The sequence below is a fragment of the Myotis nattereri genome (genome assembly GCF_964212035.1).
Source record: "Myotis nattereri genome assembly, chromosome: 1".
Taxonomy (NCBI): Eukaryota; Metazoa; Chordata; class Mammalia; order Chiroptera; family Vespertilionidae; genus Myotis; species Myotis nattereri.
The window spans coordinates 27,622,996-27,645,285 of NC_138075.1; the positions used below are offsets into that span (position 1 = coordinate 27,622,996).

General features: G+C 51.7%; 1 protein-coding gene across 1 annotated transcript in view; it reads right to left on the reverse strand.

The window, feature by feature from the left end:
* GALNT16 (polypeptide N-acetylgalactosaminyltransferase 16) overlaps positions 1 to 22,290 on the reverse strand; it is an 85,204-nt gene that overhangs the window by 14,734 nt on the left and 48,180 nt on the right. The window contains exons 2-9 of the mRNA XM_081087609.1: positions 12,321 to 12,478; positions 9,573 to 9,671; positions 8,569 to 8,636; positions 7,753 to 7,818; positions 5,448 to 5,569; positions 2,527 to 2,614; positions 961 to 1,045; positions 577 to 680 (exon numbers count right to left, since the gene is read on the reverse strand). Coding sequence (XP_080943735.1) covers positions 577 to 680; positions 961 to 1,045; positions 2,527 to 2,614; positions 5,448 to 5,569; positions 7,753 to 7,818; positions 8,569 to 8,636; positions 9,573 to 9,671; positions 12,321 to 12,478 — 790 coding nt within the window. The remainder of the gene's footprint in view (positions 1 to 576; positions 681 to 960; positions 1,046 to 2,526; positions 2,615 to 5,447; positions 5,570 to 7,752; positions 7,819 to 8,568; positions 8,637 to 9,572; positions 9,672 to 12,320; positions 12,479 to 22,290) is intronic.

Here is a 22,290-nt window from a genome sequence, read left to right on the forward strand (position 1 = left end):
ATTGAGCCACACTTGCCGAGGTGCCACGCATTTTAACTCATCGTCGCACTTAGTACTCATAACAGCCCCTTGAGTAAACTGAGGCTTAGGGAGGCTTTAAGTTGCCCAGGGATGAAAGCTTGTAGGTGATAGGATTTTCACCCAGTAACCTAGTAACCAGTAACCCAGGGTACTGGTTAAATGTAAGTGGTGGGATCAGATGGCCAGGATTTGCACCCAGGCTTACATTTAACCCGTGCCCTCTACTGAACACACTCCCAGACTTTCTGGCAGGGAAGCAACAGGTGTTCAAGCTGTGGTCCATGATGCAGCCTGTATGTTCTTCCACATACATATCTAGCCATATGGTCACGGGCTCCTCCTAATGACCCAATTCTCTTTGTTTATGAGCTGTGTGGTTCTGGACAAACTACTTAACCTCTCTGTGCCACAGTTTTTTAGTCAGTAAAATGGGGATAATAGTACTTTACCTCAGAGGGTCATTGTGAGGATTAAGTCCTTAGAACAGGGCCTTAGGAATAGAAAGCGCTCAGAGTTACCCGTTATTAATATTGCTGTTAACATTTCCCAACTTACCAAAGTTCTCTCCCCCCCAGATATCCATCTGGGCATCATACTTTCCCAAGTGGTTAAACCAGGACTTGTCGATCACAAAGATTCCTCCAGCTATGACGGGCGTCCTGGGAGCAAGGAGATGAGAGAAGCAACACGTGACCTTAAGAAGCTGGAAGCCCCTCCACATGGTCCCAGGGTCCCAGGACCCCAGGCATTGGCCCCAGAATCCCCTGCGTGCAGAGTCCCTGGGGCCTCTGCCCTCTCTGTCCCTGGGGCCCAGAACAGAGTGAGCACTTAGACTGTACAGCCTCAGAAGCCCCGGTGACTGATACGGCTTCCCAGCAGCCCCCCAGGCCCCTGCCCCAGGGGAAGAAGGCTCTCTCCGGAGCTCACAGTAGCTCTGACCTTATGGGCTTGGTGGGGTCTGTCCGGGCAATCTTCTGCTCCAGAGGGATCTGCTCCCACTTGAAATGCAGGCTCCAGTCGAATCCTAAGGGACAGACGAGGGTGAGGACGGAGCTCAGGGCTGAGCCTTTGGTGGCTGTTGCCCCCTCACTCTACCACCCCTCAGAGTCTCCCGTGTTCCGAGCCCAGCTCACAGAGGGCCCTGGAAAATTCGTGCAGTCGTTCCTTCATTCAGAATGAGACAGGTCTCTGCCCCTGTAGCGCTCCAATCTACTGGGTAGGATGGAGACTACAAGATCAATCAATGAATGGATAATATGTCCGTCGGGAGTGAAAAGTGCTAAAAAAAATAAAGGAAGGATGCCCATAGTATTCTGGTAAGGGCAGTCAGATGTTGCTCTCTGTTGAAGTGACATTTGAATATAGACCTGAATGAAGGACTGATCCATGCGGGTTTCTGGGGGAAGGGATTTCCAGGCAGTAAGTGCAAAGGCCCTGAGGTGACTTCCCAAAGGAGCAATGCCTGGCTCCCTTGAGAATCCCACTCAATCCCAAGAGCTAATTAATGGTTATGTCCACTTATTGGAAGTTGGGCCCCAAATATAAAATCCACTCTGCCCACGCGCTCCCAGCAATAGATTCTCTGGAACAGTCTGTTCCATAGAACTTGCTGCAGTGATTGACATCTTCCATGTCTGCACTGTCCAATATGGTGGACACCAGCCACCTGTGGCTACTGAGCACGTGAAATGTGACTAGTGCAACTAAGAAACTGGATTTTGGATTTTATTTATGTTTAATTACTCTAAGTTTAAGTAGCCACATGTGGCTTCTGTCTATTGTATTGGACATACAGCTCTCCAGTCTTGACCAGTGCTGTCCAAAGGAAATATATATAATGCAAGCCACAGTTGTAATTAAAATTTTCCCAATAGCCATATCAAAAAGCAACAAGAACATATGAAATTAAATAATACATATTTAACAAAATATATCCAAAGTATTATCATTTCAACTTGCGATCAATATAAAAAGTTACTAATTAGATATTTTACATTCATACTAAAACTTCGAAACCTGGTGCGTATTTTATACTTATAGCACATCTTAATTCAGACTAGTCCTATTTCAAGACTGCAATAGCCCAACTTGGCTTATGGCTACCATATCAGACAGCACAGGCTACTTCCAGGGAGTCCGTGTTAGGAATTCACGTAAGGTCGAGGGTTCCCCTCCCCCACCCCCAAACAGCTGTCATATCATGTCCATCTACCAGGACTTGGCCATGGTTCCTGGGCTGGCATCACTTGGGAAGGGTGTGCCAATGTTTGGGGGGAGGAAGAGACTGGCTTGACTGCCACTGATCATGCCAGGAGCCTGCCACTGCTGGCTCGGCCCTTTGTCCCCACTCCAGGGCTCAACCCAATCCTTTTTCATTTTCTGGAAGTAAGGGTATCATGAGATCCTCTGGCACAGCTGGGAAGAAGAGCATCACGCCAGGGCTGTGGCCTGCCCTCACCTGCCTGGTTTCTGGTCTAGAGCCCCTCCCTTGGGAGCAGGACCCACCTCCGCGAAGGTCAGCCGATGCAGCAAGGTAAGCAAAATTATCCAGGCTGATGACGTCAATGATGGGGCTCACCACGCGGGTGTGGTCCTAGGAGAGAAAAGGTGAGATGGTGTGAGGCCAGGGACTCTATGAATAAAGGGCCAGCTGCGGCTCTGGGAGGCGAGGCCTAAGGCCATGTACTCAGCATTTCCTGCAGAATAGTTCAGGCTCCCGGGAGGGGTCCTTATCATCACATCCAAGCTCCTGGAGGGTCCCACCTGGGTCCCACGGGCGCAATGCTCTCCCAGCCTCTTCCTCTCATGTCATGTTGAGCCTGCTGGAATCTCACCCCCTTGCCGAAGCTTTCCCTGATTGCTCCAGGCGGAGGATTTCTTCCTCTTTAAAGCTGCTCTCACAATTACAGTCTAGACCAGCCGTGGGCAAACTACGGCCCGCGGGCCGGATCCGGCCCGTTTGAAATGAATAAAACTAAAAAAAAAAAAAGACCATACCCTTTTATGTAATGATGTTTACTTTGAATTTATATTAGTTCACACAAACACTCCATCCATGCTTTTGTTCCAGCCCTCCGGTCCAGTTTAAGAACCCATTGTGGCCCCTGAGTCAAAAAGTTTGCCCACCCCTGGGGTAGACAATTCCCGGGACAGTGAATCACATGCTGCCTGAGGTAGTTCTTCTGCTGCTGGTTTGAACTGTTGTTTTATTCATCGCGCCCACCTTCATACATGTTTGGGTTGGATCTTCCCAACGGGGCCGCCAGCAGCTTGGGGGCAGGGACCCTGTGTTCCGTGGGTGTCACTCCTTTCATGCCGCATCCACTTCAAGGTCAGACTTACTACTCCCTTCGTCACCTCCAAAATGTCGGTGGGTAATGCCAATTTTACTAAAGTTCCTTTTTAAAAAAAATACTCACCCAAGGAGTGAGGATATTTTATTTTTCCCACTGATTTTAGAGGAAATGAGAAGGAGGGATAGTGGGGGTGGGGAGAGGAAGGGAGAGAGGGAGAGAGAGAAATGTCTATGTGATAGATACATATTGATTGGTTGCTGCCCACAGGTACCCCAACCTGGGACTGGGAATGGAACCTGCGACCCTCTGGGCGAAGGCCAACATTCTAACCATTGAGCCATGCTGGCCAGGGCTAAAATTCTTTTGGGGGGGGGGTAGTGGTGGTGGTGAATTTTCATATAGCACATGTGAAGCTTAGCACCTTCTGTGGAGGGAATGGGACAGAGCCCCTTCTTTCTCTCCTTTCTCACACTCTGCACTGACCCTGAACATCCTCTTGTCTGAAACTTGGAATCCAGCCCCGCCCCTCAGTTCACACCCCGTCTCAGGACCACAAGCCTGGGGGGTGGAGGATCAGGGAGACCACTCATGGCTTCTCTGTGGGGCCTCACCGTATTCTTCTTAGAGACTTTTATACTGAGATGTAATTCCCATTGTTACAGCAATTTTATTAGATATAATTGATATACCGTAAAATTCACCATTTAAAAGTGTGAAATTCAATATTTAAAATTTTTATTTATTGATTTTTAGAAAGAGAGGAAGGGAGAGAGAGAGAAACATCGATTTGTTATTCCACTTATTTAGGCATTCATTGGTTGATTCTTGTATGTGCCCTGAGCGAGGACTGAACCCACACCCTTGACGTATCCAGATGTAGCTCCAACCAACGGAGCTACCGGGCCAGCACTCAGTGGTTTTCAGTACAGTCACAAGGTTGTGCAACCACTGTCTAATTCCAGAACCTTTTCATCACCCCCACAAAAAGCCCTGGACCCATTAGCAGTCACTCCCCCCTACCCCTGCCCTCCAGCCCCTCACAGCCACTAATCCACTTTCTACTTCTATGAATGTGTTTATTCTGGCTATTTCACATAAATGCAATCATATAATATTTGTTCTTTAGTGACTAGTTTCTTTTACTTAGAATCAGGTTTTCAAAGTTCATCCCTGTTGTAGTATGTATCAGTACCTCATTCTTTTGCATGGTTGAGTGACATTTTATTGTACGGATATACCACATGTTGTTTTACCGTTCATCTGCTGTTTCCATGTTTTGGCTATTCTGAATAATACTGCTCTGAACACTTGTGCACAAGTTTTTGTGGGGATGTTTGCATTTCTCTCGGGTTATGTCCAGCAGTGGAATTGCTGGGCCGTACGGTAACCCTGTTTAAACATTGGAGGAACGGCCACACTGGTTTCCATAGGGCTGCACTGGTGGACATTCCCACCACCGATGCGTGACTATTTTTGTCCCCGTCCTCACCAGCACGTGTTACTGTCCATCTTTTTTATTATAGCCATCCTATTAGGTATCTCACTGTGGTTTGGACTTGCACTTCCCTAATGACTAAAGACTGTTGAGCATCTTTTCATGTGCTTGTTGGCCATTGTGTATCTTCCTTGAAGAAATGTCCATTCAAATCCTGTGCTCATTTTTACATTGGGATGTTTGTCTTTTGATAGTTGAGTTGTAATCACCTCATCTGTCCAAATCCTCCCCATTCTAGGAAACAGCAGGCACATAGGAGGGGCCCCCAGCCCTCATCTCTCCTTGAGAACACTGCTCTCTCCTCCCTCCTTCTCTGGCTTCCCAGCCTAACCCACCCACCCCCACCCTTCCCTGCCTCCCCGGGACGAAATCAACCATGCCCTTTTCTGTAATACCTTTATAGCTCACTCAGGTTTTCCTCCCGTTTAATCCTCACAGCAACCCGGTGGGACAAATATTACAATTATCCCCATTTTCAGATGAGAAGCTCAATGAGGTGGTCACTCAGGAGGTAGCAGACCATTTAGGCTCCTACTCTGCCTGCCCAACGCCAAAGACAGTTCACACACCCTCATGCCAAGAACCTGGCGGGCACATCCCCGAGCCAGAGCTCCCCCGGGGACAGACAGACTCACCTCCTTCACCCGCTGCAGCAGGGGCTGCAGCCACTCGGCGTTCACCTCACAGTGGCTGTCCAGAAAGGTGAGGACGGCGGCTGCGGCCACGTCCGCCCCGCGGACCCGGGACCGGATCAGCCCTGCAGGGGCAGCGGAGGGTGGTGCTGAGCCCATGTGCTGCCCAGCCATCCCACAGTCTCGGGGCGCTCCGCCCGCAGGAGCACAGGTTTCCGAGTCACCGTGATTAAACTTCACTTTGTACTTGTTTATTTCCTCTTTTTCTTTCTCTCGTCCGTCCAGTAAGCGCCATTACTCCAAGGCCATTCTCAGAATGCCCTCGGTATGCTAGACACTGTGCTGGGCTCTGGGGACCCACTGGTGAACAGTCAGAGATCAGGGAATGGGAATTACAATAAAGTGTGGTTTGACACCAAAGGAGAACCAGGAACCAAAAGCCTTTCCCCACCTCCGGGAAACGCACGGTGGTCCCCTGCAGCCGCACCGTCATGTGTGACGTGGAGGGACTCCTCTGCACGAGGACAGGCTGGAGTGAGCACGCACCCCCTCACTCACCTTAAGCATGTTATTTACCTGCTCTGAGCCTCAATTTATCACCTTGAGATTCAGAGAGAGCACAATCCCTGCCTGTCGGGGGGGGGGGGGGGGGAGGGGCAGTGCCTGATGCCCAGGAGGCCTACATGTGCTAGGTTCTGCCCTGCGTCCACCCCTTTCCCCACAGGCTCGCCCACGGCTCACCAACAATCAGACAATAGCCCGGTCAGGGGTGGGGAATTACCTGGTGAGGAGAGAGGAGGCCCCGCTGGCCCCGCTAGGACAGGCGGGAGGGAGTATAGCTACCCACTCCAGAGGTAGCTATAAAGCACCTAATTTAAACCTCCTTAATTTAATTACATACATTCACATCTATGTTGGGCAAAACCCCAGGGAATAGCACATTCCCACCTAAAGGCACCTCACAACCCTGTATAATAAGTCCTCACTTAATGTAGTACATAGGTTCTGTAACTTTAAGTGAAATGACATATAACAAAACCAGTTTTTGCCATAAGCAAGAACTAAGTTCCTATAGCAACTCATCAATGTTATAATGAAACCACATTATTTGAGGACCTACTATACTTAGAGATTTCTCTCTAATGGTCCATTCCACTGTGAAGGTCCCCTCAGCCTGACTGGCCTTTCTTAAATACGCCCATCACATAAACCCATCTCTCTCTCCCTTCTCTCTCTCTCTCTCTCTCTCTCTCTCTCTCTCTCTCTCTCTCTCTCTCTTTCTCTCTCTCTCTCTCTGACACACACACACACACACACACACACACACACACACCCCTACCTTCAGTGGCTCCCTACCATCTGCCTTATCAAGTATAAATGCCTTTCTCTGGCTTAAGGTCCTCTGTCATCTACCGTCACTCCGCCCACTCCCCCTGCTGACCGGCCGGATTCTCCTGGGGAGGGAGAATGAGCGGAAGGAGGTGAAGAGGCTGGGCTTTGGGGTGATCCCTCTCCCTGGGTTGGGATCTGGGCTCCTCTATTCATCCCCTCCCTGGGGAAATTACTGAACCTCCTCAAACCCGTTTCCTTATCTACAAAATGGGGGTTATGGGCTATTATGAGGACTGACCATGAAGAGCAGAAAAAGAAAACGCCTGCGACAGGATGAGCGCTCGCGCGGGAGGAGGGCTACTATATTCCCTGTGTGCCTCCCCGACCCTCGCCTCTGCCTGCAGCGTCCGGAGCCTGGAAAGCCCTCCCTTGCTCGCTGTCTCACAGCGCCCCTCACCCAATCAAGGCCCACTCCCTGGTCACCCGCCTTCCTCCGGCACCCTCTCCTCTGAGCTCCATCCTAATAATTATAACCAGCCTGTTGCTGTGAATTATGACTCCTCGGCTGCATCAAAGCTCTCCCAGGGTAGGGACCACGTTTTAGACTTCTTTTGTGTCCCCTGGAGAGCAGTCTTATGCTGTCGCTGATGCCTAAACACCTCCTGGTTAGAAATGAGGTCCGTCTGCTTTATTCTGCCTTTGACTGTCCCGAAGCATTTCTATGTGGCCTATCTCCATGCAAGGCAGAGAGGGGACTGTTATTATCCCCATCTCTCAGTAGAGCAACTTGCCTACAGTCATGCTGGGACAGGGGCGGACCTGGGAAACAGGAGGCTCCTTCTAGGGACTTTGGTTCTCGCCACAGGAATGCAGCAGGGCCATCCTGGTTTGCATGACACAACACCCAAAGGGAGTGGGGCGTGCAGGGGTCTAGGCCAACAGGGGTCTGCGCTGGCACCAGGGTCCAAGAGCTTACCTTCCCTCCGGTCGTTGCGCAGGCACTTGACCTTGGGGATCCTGGTCAGGAGCAGACAGTCTTCCGCTGAGGGTGGAGAGAAGGAGGCTCACTCAGATCACAGGGGGACTGGCCACCATTGGAACTGCCCAGGCCCAGGGAAAGGGCTGGGGATGGGCGGCATGGAGGAGCACGGTCATCTCCAGTGGCCCTGGGTCCACTCCCAGGCCAGACTAAGGACTGCCTGTACTTATGGCTTTGCCCCCAGGGACGCCAGAGAGCGCCAGCACCATCACCAGTCTAACATCTGTGGAGCTAGGCTGACAGGACAATCTTCTCCCCGTGACAGCTGTAATAAGGAAGGAGGCTGCTGATGCTTCAAATGTTTAAAAATGTCATCTCGCCATAACCGGTTTGGCTCAGTGGATAGAGCGTCGGCCTGCGGACTGAAGGATCCCAGGTTTGATTCTGGTCAAGGGCATGCACCTTGGTTACGGGCACATACCTGGTAGGGAGTGTGCAGGAGGCAGCTGATCAATGTTTCTCTCTCATTGATGTTTATAACTCTATATCCCTCTCCCTTCTTCTCTGTAAAAAAATCAATAAAATATATTCTTTAAAAATGTCATCTCATTGGTGTCCCATCAAAACAACACCACTCTTTCCCCTTTTTGCGGTACTGGGAAGGGAACTTAGAAAAGACTAAAGACTCCAGGGATTTGTGGGGGGTGGGCAGAGGCCAGCAGGTGATGGTCAGGGCAGCCTCAAGAGGGCTCGCCTCGGCATTCTGGGGAGATGGGGGTTTGGAGGGTGCAACGAAAGAAGGTGGATACTTACGATCTGAACTGAAGTCATCCACTAAAATGATCTCCTGGATCAGGCTGGCAGGAGTTCGGTTCAGGACACTGGAGCAGTGACGGGGACAGAGGAGCCCAGATTTAGGGGCCACTTCTGTTTACTTCTCCCGGCCATGGGGCTCCCCCCCACCCAGCTCGGCGGCCAGCACACTGGCCATGGGCAGCTGCTTGCAAACCTTTGGGCCCTGATCAATGAATGAGCAGCACCGTGTTCCTCAGGCTCTGCTAAGGGCCCGCTGACCTGCTATCTGGCCCCTCAGGCACCTGGAACGCCCCCCCCCCCCGGGTGGGGGGTGGATACTGTCCTAGTTTGGTGGTTGGGGCAGGACCTGCAGCTGCGCTGGCTGCGTCCGGGGGCCCAGCTGGACGGAGCTGCTACCTGGAAGGCTATTGAGGCTTGTTCAGGCCTCATGAGTCAGGAGAAGTGTTTTCAGGAAGCCCCCCAACGCTTTCCCTCCCATCACCCCCACCTTCCTCTGCTCCCCGGGAAAGGAAACCCAAGCTTCTTTTTCCCTGGAATACCACTGGGCATGCCTTTTGGGATCCTATTCTCACTAAGTTCATTAAAGAAGCAGGGTGGGTAGGAGTTAGACTTGACCACAGGGCCAAGCTCAGGAGGACAGAGGGGCACCTGTCTCCGAATCACTGACAGGCGCCGACTGAGCTGGCATCATCCACCCGAGGCCTCACGTCCAGCCCTGCCTCTCCCCATTCCTGACCCTGAATTTCTGCCCTCCTCCTAGGAACCTGGTCTTGTGTGGGGCTGTGCATCTGCTAACAACTGGACCTCTGGGGTGTCCCCGACCCTGATTCACCAGCCCCGGCTTCTCAGAAGGCAGGACTCCCCCTCCCAGGGCCCGCTGGTCTCCACCCGTCCAGCCACGGCACCCCATCTCAATGTCCTCCCCCGCCGAGGGCTCAGCAGAGCACCGGGCCTGGGGAGCAGGCCGCTGAGAGCGGTCCCGGGGGTGGGGGGGGGCTCACCTCTTCACCGTGCGCAGCAGGGTGGATCGGGCCTCGTTGTGGAAGGTGATGATGACGCTGGTGGCCGGCAGGTCCGAGGAGTAGGACAGGGATGGACAACTGGGAAGGGAGCAGAGAGGTCAGAGGGCAGCTGCGGGAGTGTCCTCAGGGCAGGTTTTGAGGCTTGTCTTTGTCCAGCCTGCTGCCCCCCGGAACACCTCTGTGGGACAGAGAAATAAAGCCTGCAGCCAGGACGTGGGTCTTGCCCCTTCACACCCACACTCCACCCAGCCTGGAGTCCTCGGAGGGACCCCACAGGCGGGGACCCTCATCAAGGTTTCGGCCATGTGCCCCAGGTCTGGTCCCACAGACAGAACTCCCTGCTGATGGAGCAGCCAAGACACAAGACGCAGGGGGGAGGGGGGGGAACGGGGGGGGGGGTGCGACTTTTGTTTGTCTCTGACACCCTGCAGCTTCTTCCTTCTTACCCCCCACTCCCAGTGACATTTGGTAGGATCTGGAGAGCAGTCACCCCCAGCCTGCTGTGCTGTGAATTCCTCCCTCTCACTGCCCGACCTAACAGCTGCCTGCTGACACCGGGCAGGGAGCAGCCTCGCCTCGCCTCCGCCTCTGCCTCTCCGGGGCTCCTGAAGGAAACTGGCCTCTGAGAAGACAGCAAAGGCGGCTCCCGCCAGCCCACTCCCTCCCCAGCTGCTCTTGCTCGCCATCCCCAGACACCACATTTTTGGCCCTTGGCTCCCCCTACCCCCCACCCCCACCATGAAAAGGGAATGAAAACACTCAAACACTCCACTCCTGCCAGCCTTCATCTGTCTTTCTGCGAAGGCGTTATTCACACTCCTGGGGCCTGGGGAAGGCGGCCACGGGGCTGGTTTTCATGGCAATCTTCTTTATTACAATTGCTCTCTGACTATTCCAGCAGTGACTATTTTTTCATTACAGCATTCATTCCACTGACAGCAGCTTACAGCCAAATTCCCAGGCCCATTTCTTGCAGAGCAGATGGGAGGCCCACCAGCCTGGGGCCCCCATGGGAGGAATCCTGAGAGGCGGCAGAATAATTCTCCTTGAGGGGGAATGCGGGGGGGGGGGGGGGGGGGTAGGAGAGGCAGGTGAAATTCACCAACCCACCACTACCTTGGCTTTGAAGAGCCTCATCTTAAAATGTGTGAATCCCCAAGAGGAATCTCTCATGTAAGTTCTTAGTGAATGACCACTGAGAGGTTCCGAGTGGGGGCGGGTGGGGGGGGGCAGTAGTGACTCGGGCAGCCTCTCAATTCACAGATTGGGACAGCAGAACCTCCAGGCCCGGGGTCTAGGTTGGCCATGGTCAGGGCTGCCCATAAAAGGCCTCTGAGTGGAGCTGCATGGACATAACCTTGCAGGCTGGTGGAGAAAAGGGGAGACTGCCCAGGACTGAGAATTCCCAGGGCCTGTGCTAGCCGTTAGACCTGGGCGGGGCCTTCCTGAGGAGCGGACCGCTGCCCTGTTTGGTAGCATGACTTGTTTCTGGAGGCCGACAAGCCTGGCTGGGGTTAAGGACAGGGAGGACAGTCTGGGGCTCCCCCAACCCCGCATTCATCTCACCTTGCACAGGCTGCCAAGCCCACTGGGCTTCAGGCACACCTCCATGCGCGACAAGGCAGGTCCCCTTATCTCACACGTATCTTTTATAGCTGCTTCCGCAGAGCAACTGACCCGAGTTTTCTCTCCCACCCTCAAACAGGGCCAGCCTGGCGCTGGGTGCTCGCTCACCCTCAAACCAGGGCCGGGTGCATAGCTGGGTCCAACACGGCCCTATTGCCATCCAAAGCTGCAAGCACATGGGCGGGTCAGCTACGACAGCCCCTTGCTGCTCTGCCTGGTGTCTGCACGGGGAGCAGAGAAGGCCCCCTTACCAGCCTGGCTTGGCAAGGAACCCTCCCCAGAGAGAGGACACTGAGGGGAATCATGAAGGTATGTGTGCGTGGAGGGGGTTCAGGAGAGGAAACAGTATAAAGGCGAGGAGGGCGGTGGGAAAGGCATAGGATGGGGAGCATCAGTGAAAGGAGCAGAGGCTCCGAGGGGAGAGGGGGCGGCTCCCACGTCTGGGTAAGGAGCTCAGACTGTTCCCGTAGGTGAGGGCAGAAGAGGAGAGACCGGAGGTGGCGACTCATGTAAACGAGACAGGACACAGGGCCTGAACCAAGGAGGGGGCTGACTTGCCCAAGGTCCGTCACTCACACTGGGCGGAGTCGGAGCTGGGATTTAACGGGGGAGGTGCCCTTGGTCCTGGTCTACAGTCTCTCCCAACTGCTACCCTGCGGGAACTAAGAACAAGACTGGGAAGCTTTCCTGGGAGTTTCAAGGAAGTGAGGGCAGAGGGGCGGGAAAAGAGGAAGGAAAGGGATGCCGTGGGCCATGCACAGCACCCCACGGTTTGCAGTGTGGGCAGGGCTGTGGCCTGTTTTCACCTGGGGCACCCCCAGCAGGGCACCAGGAACACCTAGGGGTGGTCCCCTGGCAGGTAAATCTCACTGGGACTTCAGACTGAGGTGCTGAGGGGCCTCCCTGGTCCCAGCTGGGAAGGTCTCCTTGGGGCCACAGGAGTCCATAGCCGAGGGGGAGGGTTTGCAGTCTCAGTAAGTAGACCGAGTCTGAGGAAATCTCCCTCATTTCTGAAGTCCATGTAGCTGAAGAAAAACAAGCTAACTGGGGTTGGCCCTTCCCTCCACCTTCCTTTCTCCGTCGGCACCCTGGAGGCCACACCTGTAGTGACGGGTGTCCCGGATGGGTCGGTCTGAGGTCAGCTTGTCGCTCTCCAGCTGGTTGAAGGCGTGCTGCCTGTAGGGGTCCTCTCCGGGCTTCAGCTGCTTGGCTGCCAGATACGCCTTCTCATCAAAGCCTCTGGAGGGTGTTCCTGTCACCTGCGACAAAGGTCAGCATCAGAGGGGCCCCAGGACAAAGTAGCCGCTGTGCAAGGTCCACTGACTGCCAGGCGGGAGCCAACAGCAAGACCTCATTTGCCCCTGACCCCAACTCCGTGAGCAGGAGATCATCGTTCCCCCCCATTGTACGGATGAGGAGACTGAGGCTCAAGAAGTCAAAAACAGTATTTGCATGTGTGTGGGCAGGGAATATATGGGAACTCTTTGTACTTTCTGCTCAATCTTGTAAACCTAAAACTTCTTTAAAAAAACAGACTAAAACTGCTCTTTAAAAAACGTAAAGGCTATTTTTAAAAAAGACTGCCCTGGCTGGTGTGGCTCAGCTGGTTGGAGCGTCACCCCATGCACCAAAGGGTTGTGGGTTGAATTCCCAGTCAGGGCACATACATAGGTTTTGTGTCCGATCCCCAGTCAGAGTACCTGCAGGAGGCAACCGATCAATGTTTCTCTTTCACATCAATTTTTCTCTCTCTCTTGCTCCCTCCTCCTTCCTCTCTCTTTAAAATAAAACATATCCTTGGGTGAAGATAAAAAAAAAAAAAAGATCAAGGTCAGACCTAGTAAGTCACAGGTTCTTGATTCCAACTAGTCGTTTTAAGTCTGAAACCCATGCTCTTTTTTTCTTTTTCTTTTAGGAGGGAAATAAGGGGGAGAGAGAGAGACAGAGACATTGATTTGTTATTCTGCTTTTTAATGCATTCACTGGTTGATTCTTGCATGTGTCCTGACTAGGGATTGAACCCACAAGCTTAGTATATCAGGATGATGCTCTAACCAACTGAGCTACCCAGCCAGGGCTGAAAACCATACTCTTTTGTTAGTTTGTTTATCTTCACCCAAGGATATTTTTCTATTGATTATTAGAGAAAGGGAAAGACAGAGAAATATTGATGTGAGAGAAACATATCGATTGGTTGCCTCCTGCACGAGCCCGGACCAGGGCCTGGGCCAGGGATGAGCCTGCAACCCAGGTATTTGCCCTTGACTGGAATTGAACCCAGGACCCTTGGGTCCACAGGCTGACGCTTTATCCACTGAGCCAAACCGGCTAGGGCCTGAAACCCATACTCTTGACCACTTCTGTATGCAGGATATGGAGAGAATGACTCTGAAGCACACCCGACCCCCAAGATGTGGTGTCCTGAGGAAATCGCCAGGAGATTGGAGGTTGCCAAGCTACCAGCAGATTGACAGTCTCTTAGGGGTGAACTTGGGCCTGACACTGGGCTGGGTCTGATCAGTAAAACCCAGGGCTTCGACAAGCTGCTACACAGAGAACTACCTGTGAGGACAAGCAGGCTCTCACAGGCTAATGCCAGAACTGCTGGGAGTCAAGTGCACAGACAATGATGCATCTTCTCAGGGACTTGCACTTGCTGCTGAAACAGCCTCACATCAGACCTACTGGGCCCACGGTGCTAAGTGCCGGGCAGTGATAGATGACAGATGCCATGGCCCAGACTGCCTCCTCTCAGCCACACCCTACTCTGTGCTCCCAAAGTCCCCCCCGAAAGACACTAGGGAAGAACACATCTGAGACGAATGGATGAATCCTGACATCTCATTATTTGAGCCAAACTGCTGGCCAGGCATTCCCAGAATGCCTTGAAATATCATCAGCTGTGAGCACCTTCCGACTCCAACCCTTCCAGCTGCCCAGCAGCCTGGGCTGGAGCTAGGGGTGCACAGAGGCAGCAGGAAGTCGTATGAGAATAGTTCATGCACAAACCCCTGCAGGAGGACTCTGTCCCAGGCCTGGTCCCTAGAGAGATGGTCCCAGGAAGGCAGCTGGGCCTGTGGGACAGGAAACCAATGTATTGGGTGAGGCTGGGGAACACCCACCAGCAGCCCAGGGCCTCTCCATGTTCCCGAGAGCCCAGCTCCCAACCTCACGAGTCGGAAAGCTCCAGGGAGCGCTGATCTCCCTGAAGGGCGCCACTCTGTGGTGTTCCCGCCCCCAGTTGCATCCCATCCTAAGAGCCAGTCCCTGAGCTCCCTGAGGTCAGAGCCAGGAGGGAGATTTCTTCCTGCGGCCACTGGCCCAGCCAGCCCCAGCTACACATGGATGCTCAGGGTGTGACAATGGCCACGCCTGTCGCACTGTGATATTCTGAGTTGGTGCTATGCCAAGGGCTGGACAGACAGCAGAGCCTGAGTGGTTTAAAAATCCATTTCAGGAGAGACTGGCGGAGGAAAGGAAGGAGGAAGAGAGAATGTTCTGATATGAACCCAGGATTGCTGGGAGGACTAAACTGTCCAACTTGAGAGTGAGAATGAGAGAGATCCTCTGTGCCCTTCCCACCCAGGAAAAGAATGGATGCTACCTCTGCCCCCTCTTCCCTCCTCCCCCCTCAGGGTCAGGGAGATGGAAAGCACCTCCCGCTGATGGTGGAGGAGTTATACAAGAACAACTGCAGAAGCTCCCACAGGGAGAGGATGCCACTTAATTATCCTTCAAGTTGAATGTGGGAAATAACATTTATTCATTCAGGACTGATGGTCACTCTGTGGGCTCAGAACACCTCCGAGCCCTCTTTTCACACCCACCCATCACCCAATCAACACTGACAGAGAGCCACCACCCGCCCGCCACGGGGGCAAGCTCCTGGGGGCTCCAAGGCACTGGAGCACCCGTTCATTTGCTTACAAGTGCTTGAATTCACTCCCTCCCTCCCTCCCTCCCTCCCTCCCTCACTCACTCACTCATTCACTCATTCATCCACCCATTCATTCAACAAAGGTCCTCTGAGCACCATTCACGCATCAGGAAGTGGAAGGAATACTTCTGAGACGGGTGTCCCACCCACGGCCTGCTGTCCTGCACCTCATCCACAGCTTCCGAGGGGCCACAGGGAATGCTGTGGAAGAGCAGCTGCTCAGGCCGCGGCTCTCGAGAGAAGTTCCTCTCGGGCCTTAACACTAAGCTAGATGCCCTCAAAGATGCTGTCAGGAAACCCTGCTGCTCCCGCCCGCAGACCCATCACCCCCAGGGGTCCAAGCCTCCTGTGAGCAGCTGTGAAGAAGGGTGCCGTGGAAACACCAGGCCCACCCCCTCCCAGAGGCCTTAGCCCTGCTTTCCGTGACCCAGCAGACCCCAGGGTTTGGAGCTGAAACTTCGCTTGGCCCTGTGTCTGCCAAGTGGAGGGAATACTGGGGAAGGGTGAGAGGTGACGTCGGCAGGGCTGTCACTTCCTCTCCATCCAGCGCCTTCCTGGCCTCACGCCAGTCACCGCCCAGTGCTCCTCTTCCTCGGACATCTAGCCCCAGTTCACACGCCCACACCACCGCTCATTCCCTCCCAGCTCGCCAGCTCTCCTTTCCCGTTGGCCCTGATCTTTGATCTGGAGACTTCCAGGCCTTTGAATGTCCCCTGGGTGCCACTAACTCAACACCTCAAAATGAATTCCTCACTGATCTCCAAAGCAGCTGCCTCTCCTGCACGGCCTGCTGCGGTCCCATCCTTTGGGTCCTCCAAGCCACAAATCCAGGGGCCCTGATGCCCTCCCCATGCTCCACAACCTGATTTAGACCCCTGTCCTGGGTGTCCATAGGCAGTATCCTAGGGGCATCCCACTGGTATTAACACATAGTTACCGAAAGCCTGCTATATGCAGTCACTGTGCAAGAGGCTATGAAGACAGAAATAAACAAAAAGCAGTGTGGCCCCCAGAAGAGGAATCTAGGAAACCGGCCCCCTTTCCGCCCCAATCCCACGTAAGGCTGGCCACGGAGGGTCATGAAGAAACACCCACCTCCAATGTTACTATTTTTTTAAAATATGTTTTTATTGATTTTTTTTTAGAGAGAGAGAGAGGGAGAGAAAGAAACATTGATGAGAGAATCATTGATCAGCTGCCTCCTGCACACCCCCTACTGGGGCTCAAGCCAGCAAGACTGGGAATTGAACCAGCAACCTTTCAGTGCATGGAATGATGCTTAATCAACTGAGCCACAGCGGCCCTACCTCCAGCCCCAGAGCACAGGTAGTCGGAGAACTACTCGAGGAAGGTCACCCCACGCCAACCCCAGCTGGAGCAGGAGTCTGGAAATGGCTCTGGCCCACGGACTGGGTGCCAGTAAATGCTGTTCCCCTTCTCCGCTGTCTGAAAGGGGAAGTGTGCTGCTTCTATCCCCTTTTCCCATCCATGGTGCTTACTTAGCACATAGGCATGCGAGGGGTTAATGCACCCTGTGGCTCTAGGCTGTGGGACCATGAGAAGCTATATCTGGATCAGCCTGAGATCCTGGGCTTGGAGCCACTTGGAACCGCCACTGCTGCCCTTTCTGGAGGGGGTGAGGGCACTTGAGGCTGTTTGTGGAGTTTTTGTATCACACGGCTCTGACATCTGTGTTTACTTCTCTTCCTTTTCCACTAGATGGTGGGCTCCTCATTTTTGAGCTCCCAGCACCTGGCATATAGTAGGTATTGAGCAGGCATTTGCTGAATAAAGGAATGAATGGGTGAGCGAGTGAATGAATGAATGAACACCTAAATGTCTCTCAACTTATTGATAATCAACCGAGGAGAAAACAGCAAACAAGTGGGATCCTTTGCCACATCACATGACTTTTGGTGGCTTTCACTGTCCCTCAGGGCAAGAGCCCGGGAGCTCACAGTGACCAAGAGACTGTATGTGGGCACCCTGTCACCTGACTAGACTCAGCTTATACTGTTGACCCCTCTCTGGTTCTGCCCCAGCCGCACTCACCTCCTTGTTCCTTGAGCCACTGGCACCCTTCCCCTTTGCCCTTTTGTTCCTTCTGACTTCTTTCTGGAAGGCTCTTCTCCCAGATGTCTGCATGGCTCCCTCCTTCACCCCTGCAGGGCTCTGCTCAAATGTGGCCTCTGTGAACCTGCCCCACCATCACCTGTAGAACTGCGACCCGACCCACCCTCAAATTCCCTATCTGCTTTAGTCCTGCCCTACTTTATTTTTCCTACAGCACTGTGTGCCATTCTGTGTGTATTTTGCTTGTTTATTTTATCTCTTTGACTGTTTCTTCCCACAAGAGTATAAACTTCACTGGGACATGTATTATCTATTTTGTTTAATGCTGGATCCCAAAGACCAGAGCAGTGCCTGAGTGATCACAGGACTCAAACACAATGGCTGATGAATACATGAACGATGAGCCATCATGACCTCAAGCATCTTCACCCCCTGCTCCTCACACACATTCTTGTCTAACACAACACTCGGAGCTGAGGTGGACCAAGGAGGTGGCAAGGTAGTTTTTGCCTGCCTCACGGATCTCCTTGCCTATTCACATGCTCCTGGCAGAGCTGTCAATCACTGTCCCCTGTCCCACCAACCACCTCGATCACTTCCACAGGGGCGGGCACAAGACCCAGGCTAGGCTGATGTTCTCACTGCACCCCCAGACACAGGGGTTAGTTCAGGAATGGTCATTTGACTAACTCTGAGCCAATGAGGATCTTCCGTGAGACTTTCCTATAAGGTAAGATCTTTTTATCAGCACTGCTGAGTTTGACAGGCGAGGGGCTTCTTGCCAATCACATGGAGAAAGCTTGTCTATATAATGTACAGCATGGGGACTTACTGTATTGTATATGTGAAAGTTGCTAAGAGAGTAGATCTTAAAATTCTCATCACTAGAACATGATTTGTAACTATGTGTGGTGATGGATGTTAATTGGACTTATTGTGGTGATCGTTATGCAATAATGTTCAGGGTGTCCCCCAAAAATGTATACACACTTTAGTAGCTGATAGCTCAGTTGATGTTTCTTTCTTTTCAGATTTAACCCATTGGAACTAATAATTATTCAAAGTGTGTAAACATTTTTTGGGGGACATCCTTTATAAATATCAAATCATTATGTTGAACACCTGAAACTTATATATTGTTATATGTCCATTTATTTATTTATTTATTTATTTTTTAAAATATATTTTATTGATTTTTTACAGAGAGGAAGGGAGACAGAGATAGAGAGTTAGAAACATCGATGGGAGAGAAACATCGATCAGCCGCCTCCTGCACATCTCCTACTGGGGATGTGCCCACAACCCAGATACATGCCCTTGACCGGAATCGAACCCGGGACCTTTCAGTCCGCAGGCCGACGCTCTATCCACTGAGCCAAACCGGTTTCGGCTGTATGTCCATTTAAAAAAAAGAAAAAATAGCCCAGCTGGTGTGGCTCAGTGATTGAGTGTCAACCCATGAACCAAGAGGTCACTGGTTCTCTTCTTGGTCAGGGCACATGTCGGAGTTGCAAGCTCGATCCCTAGTAAAGGGTGTGCAGGAGGCAGCCGATCGATGTTTCTCCCTATCCCTCTCCCTTCCTCTATCTCTAAATTCAATAAAAACATATTTAAAAAAGAGAGAAAAATATTGTCTGGAAAATGAAACCAAGAAGAAACAATCAGAGCCCAGCGATGGAAAGAGCTTCAGTGATATTGTTTGAAGTCAGTCATATCCATTCCAAATTTACTCCGGCTTGTTTTTTAAAATATTTATTTACTTATTTTATCCTCACCCAAGGGTATTTTTCTTCTTTTAAAAAAATATATTTTTATTGATTTCAGAGAGGAAGGGAGAAGGAAATAGAGATAGAAACATCAATGATGAGAGAGAATCATTGATTGGCTGCCTCCTGCATGCCCCCAACTGGGGATCAAGCCTGCAACCTGGGCATGTGCCCTTGACCGGAACTGAACCTGGGACCCTCCAGTCCAAGGCCAACGCTCTATCCACTGAGCCAAACCGGCTAGGACTACTTTGGTTTTTTAAAAAAATCTATGTATATATGTATCCTTTAAAAAATATTTTTATTGATTTCAGAGAGGAAGGGAGAAGGAGATAGAGATAGAAACATCAATGATGAGAGAGAATCATTGATCAGCTGCCTCCTGCACACCCCCCATCAGGGATCCAGCCCGCAACTCGGGCATGTGCCCTGACCAAGGAATCGAACCACGACCTCCTGGTACATAGGTCGATGCTCAACCACTGAGCCACACCAGCAGGGCTCTATTTTTTTCTTAAACTAGTTTCAGCTGAATGTTCTTCTCTAATGACCAAAAGTTCAGAGATGTCAGTCCTTAGTCCTTTCAATGAATAGAAAACCATTATCAAAAAGTGAGAAACAAAATCAGAAACAAAATGAGCCATTAATCACAATGACATGCTGTAGGTGGCAGCCATTCATTCCAAGATACCAGGCTGGTCTCTGGCATCTGGCCCAGTGACTTGAGCCAGGAGATGGGTGGGGCATTCCCAGCCAGCAGTTCTGTGGTCAGGCTTTGGGGGGGCGGGAGGTTGGGGGGGTGTTCCATCTGGACCACAACTTAAGAGGCCCTTGACTTGCCATGGCCAGGAACAAGGGTGGGGAGTCGATGAGTGACAGCCTGATGAACCTCCCACAGCCCTCCAGCCTTCCCTAAGCATCCTTGGTTGACATTTAGGCAGCAGCCTCCCCTCCAGACTTTGTTCTTTCGGGAAGTGCCAAATCCAGCCCTTCCATGTCCAATAAGGTCAATCACATCTGAAGTTGTTTAAGCTGAAATAATGACTCTGCTCTATAAAGTGAGAAGAATTATTTCTCTTCTTGGAGATTCTTCTTTTCAGTCCGTCACTTCAATTAAACTTTGAAACATGCCTGACTTGCTTCACTTTTTTTTCTAGCTAGATCTGCATATTTCTTCCTGACTTCTAAATTTAGAAAACAAACAGCAAAGGGGAAGGTTTAAAATAAGAAAGGAAAATATTTTCCATGTCATGTTCATAAAAAGCCGTTCAACCCAAATCCCCAGGCCTTGTAAACTTCCTTTTAAAACATACATGTACCCCTAAATTTTAGATTTAAATAACTCAGACCCCTTTTTAAATAACTGCTGTCCAATTTCCTTTTACTGCCAGTAAAACAGGTACCTGCTGGGTTTGCCTTTCGCTGAGTTTCAATGGAACTGCAAATATAAAGGCTCTGGTCCTATTTTATGGATGCCTCCTGAGTCTGCTTTAAACCCAAAACACCTGGAGAATAAAATGTGATTCCCTACCACTCCCCTGGGAACAAAAATCTCATCTGATGCTATGTCTGAAGTTGAAAGACTGCCATTCATTTTGAGAGCTGGGAATGGTAGGGAATCATGATTCGCCATCTCTCTGAGCACAAAGTCTCAGGTTCCACCTTTCCCAAATGAAAAGACAGGACCCCCAGGGCCTCCCCATGAGTCACTGGGTTCTGGGGAAAGAGCCAACCCCACTTGGCCTGCCAGCGTTCCTCCTATCCACAGGGTGGCACAGGGCCGGGAACCTCAGTTTGGGGACAGGGGAAACTCACTTAGGGCCTGCCCCAGATCTGTCCCCATCTTCCTCTTCACAATGCCTCCAAGGCTGTTATTATAGGGATTACCAGCCTGGGCTTTGAAATCTGACAGCCCTGGAATAGAACGCCGGTGCTCACTGCTCTGACCCTTTCTGAGAAGGCTTCTTCACCTGGAAAAATGGGAATTCATGGGAGGATTAAAGAAGAGAATGTAGACAATGTACTTGGCACAGTATCTGGCACATAAATTGTAATTTTATTGTTAGCTTGCCTGCCTTTTGCCAGTGGTTCTCAACCTTGGCTGCACATTAGAATCATTTGGGAAGTTTTAAAAAATCCTGATGTCCAGGCCTTTCCCAGGACTGATTAAATCAGAATCTCTGGAGGTGGGACACATGCTCCAGGAGTTCTTACAGCTCTCCAGGAGGCTCCAGTGCGCTACCAAGGCTGAGCTGCTGCTAGTCATGGGCGGTGAAATCACAGGACCAAGAACCAGGAGGGTCCCTGGAGCCCATCTCCCCTGGTCCCCTTCCAAGGACCCTCACCATGAGTCTGCTGTTTGGCGTCTATTTGTACTGACCCAGAGCTATACCCTTAGCAGAGCTGACTGCAACTCAGCTAGTTTCCATGGCTGCTATGGAAACCACCACCTTGCACCACCTATGCCCACAAGCCCAGGGAGCTCTAGTTTAATTACATACTTGGCAGCACAGGGTAGGAGTTGCCTGGGAAGCTTACCTCTGGCTCCCAGTTACATTTCCCACATGACCTGACTGTTCCAGGAGCGCTGATGACTCCACAGTTTTATGACACAAGTGGTCTCACCAGGAAAGAGGGGGTACACTGCCCATTCCCTTAGGGATCTCAGCCAAATAGGGTCCTCTATTCAAGGCTGGCCCAGGCATCAGGCCCACCATTCCAGATGGTCTCTGCTCAGATCCAGGGTCCAGGTCAAAACAAGCTCCCCAGGTCTCATTTCCTATGTTCTTCCCGCCCCAGAGGACCCCTAGGGAAGAGGGACTTAAGGGTGGTTCACCCTAGGGCAGGGGTCGGCAAACTGCGGCTCACGAGCCACATGGGGCTCTTTGGCCCCCTGAGTGTGGCTCTTCCACAAAATACCATGTGCAGGCGCACACGTACAGTGCGATTGAAACTTCGTGGCCCATGTGCAGAAGTCGGTATTTTGTAGAAGAGTCACACTCAAGGGGCCAAAGAGCCGCATGTGGCTCGCGAGCCGCAGTTTGCTAACCACTGCCTAGGGAATGCATGGTGTGACAGCTCAGTTTCTACTTGTTTATCAGTTTACCCAGCTGGAGCAGAGCATTCTTCGGTCTGTGAAGGGTACCCAAACCTTGCCTTACCCTCCCAACCGTATCTCTGCAGAGCATGATGAAGACTTAGGCCTTTTCTACAGAAATGAGTCAGTGCTGACTGCTTGCTGAGGATCTGCTCTGAGCTGGGGCTTCACTAGGTGCTTATTTCTGACTCCAAGCAG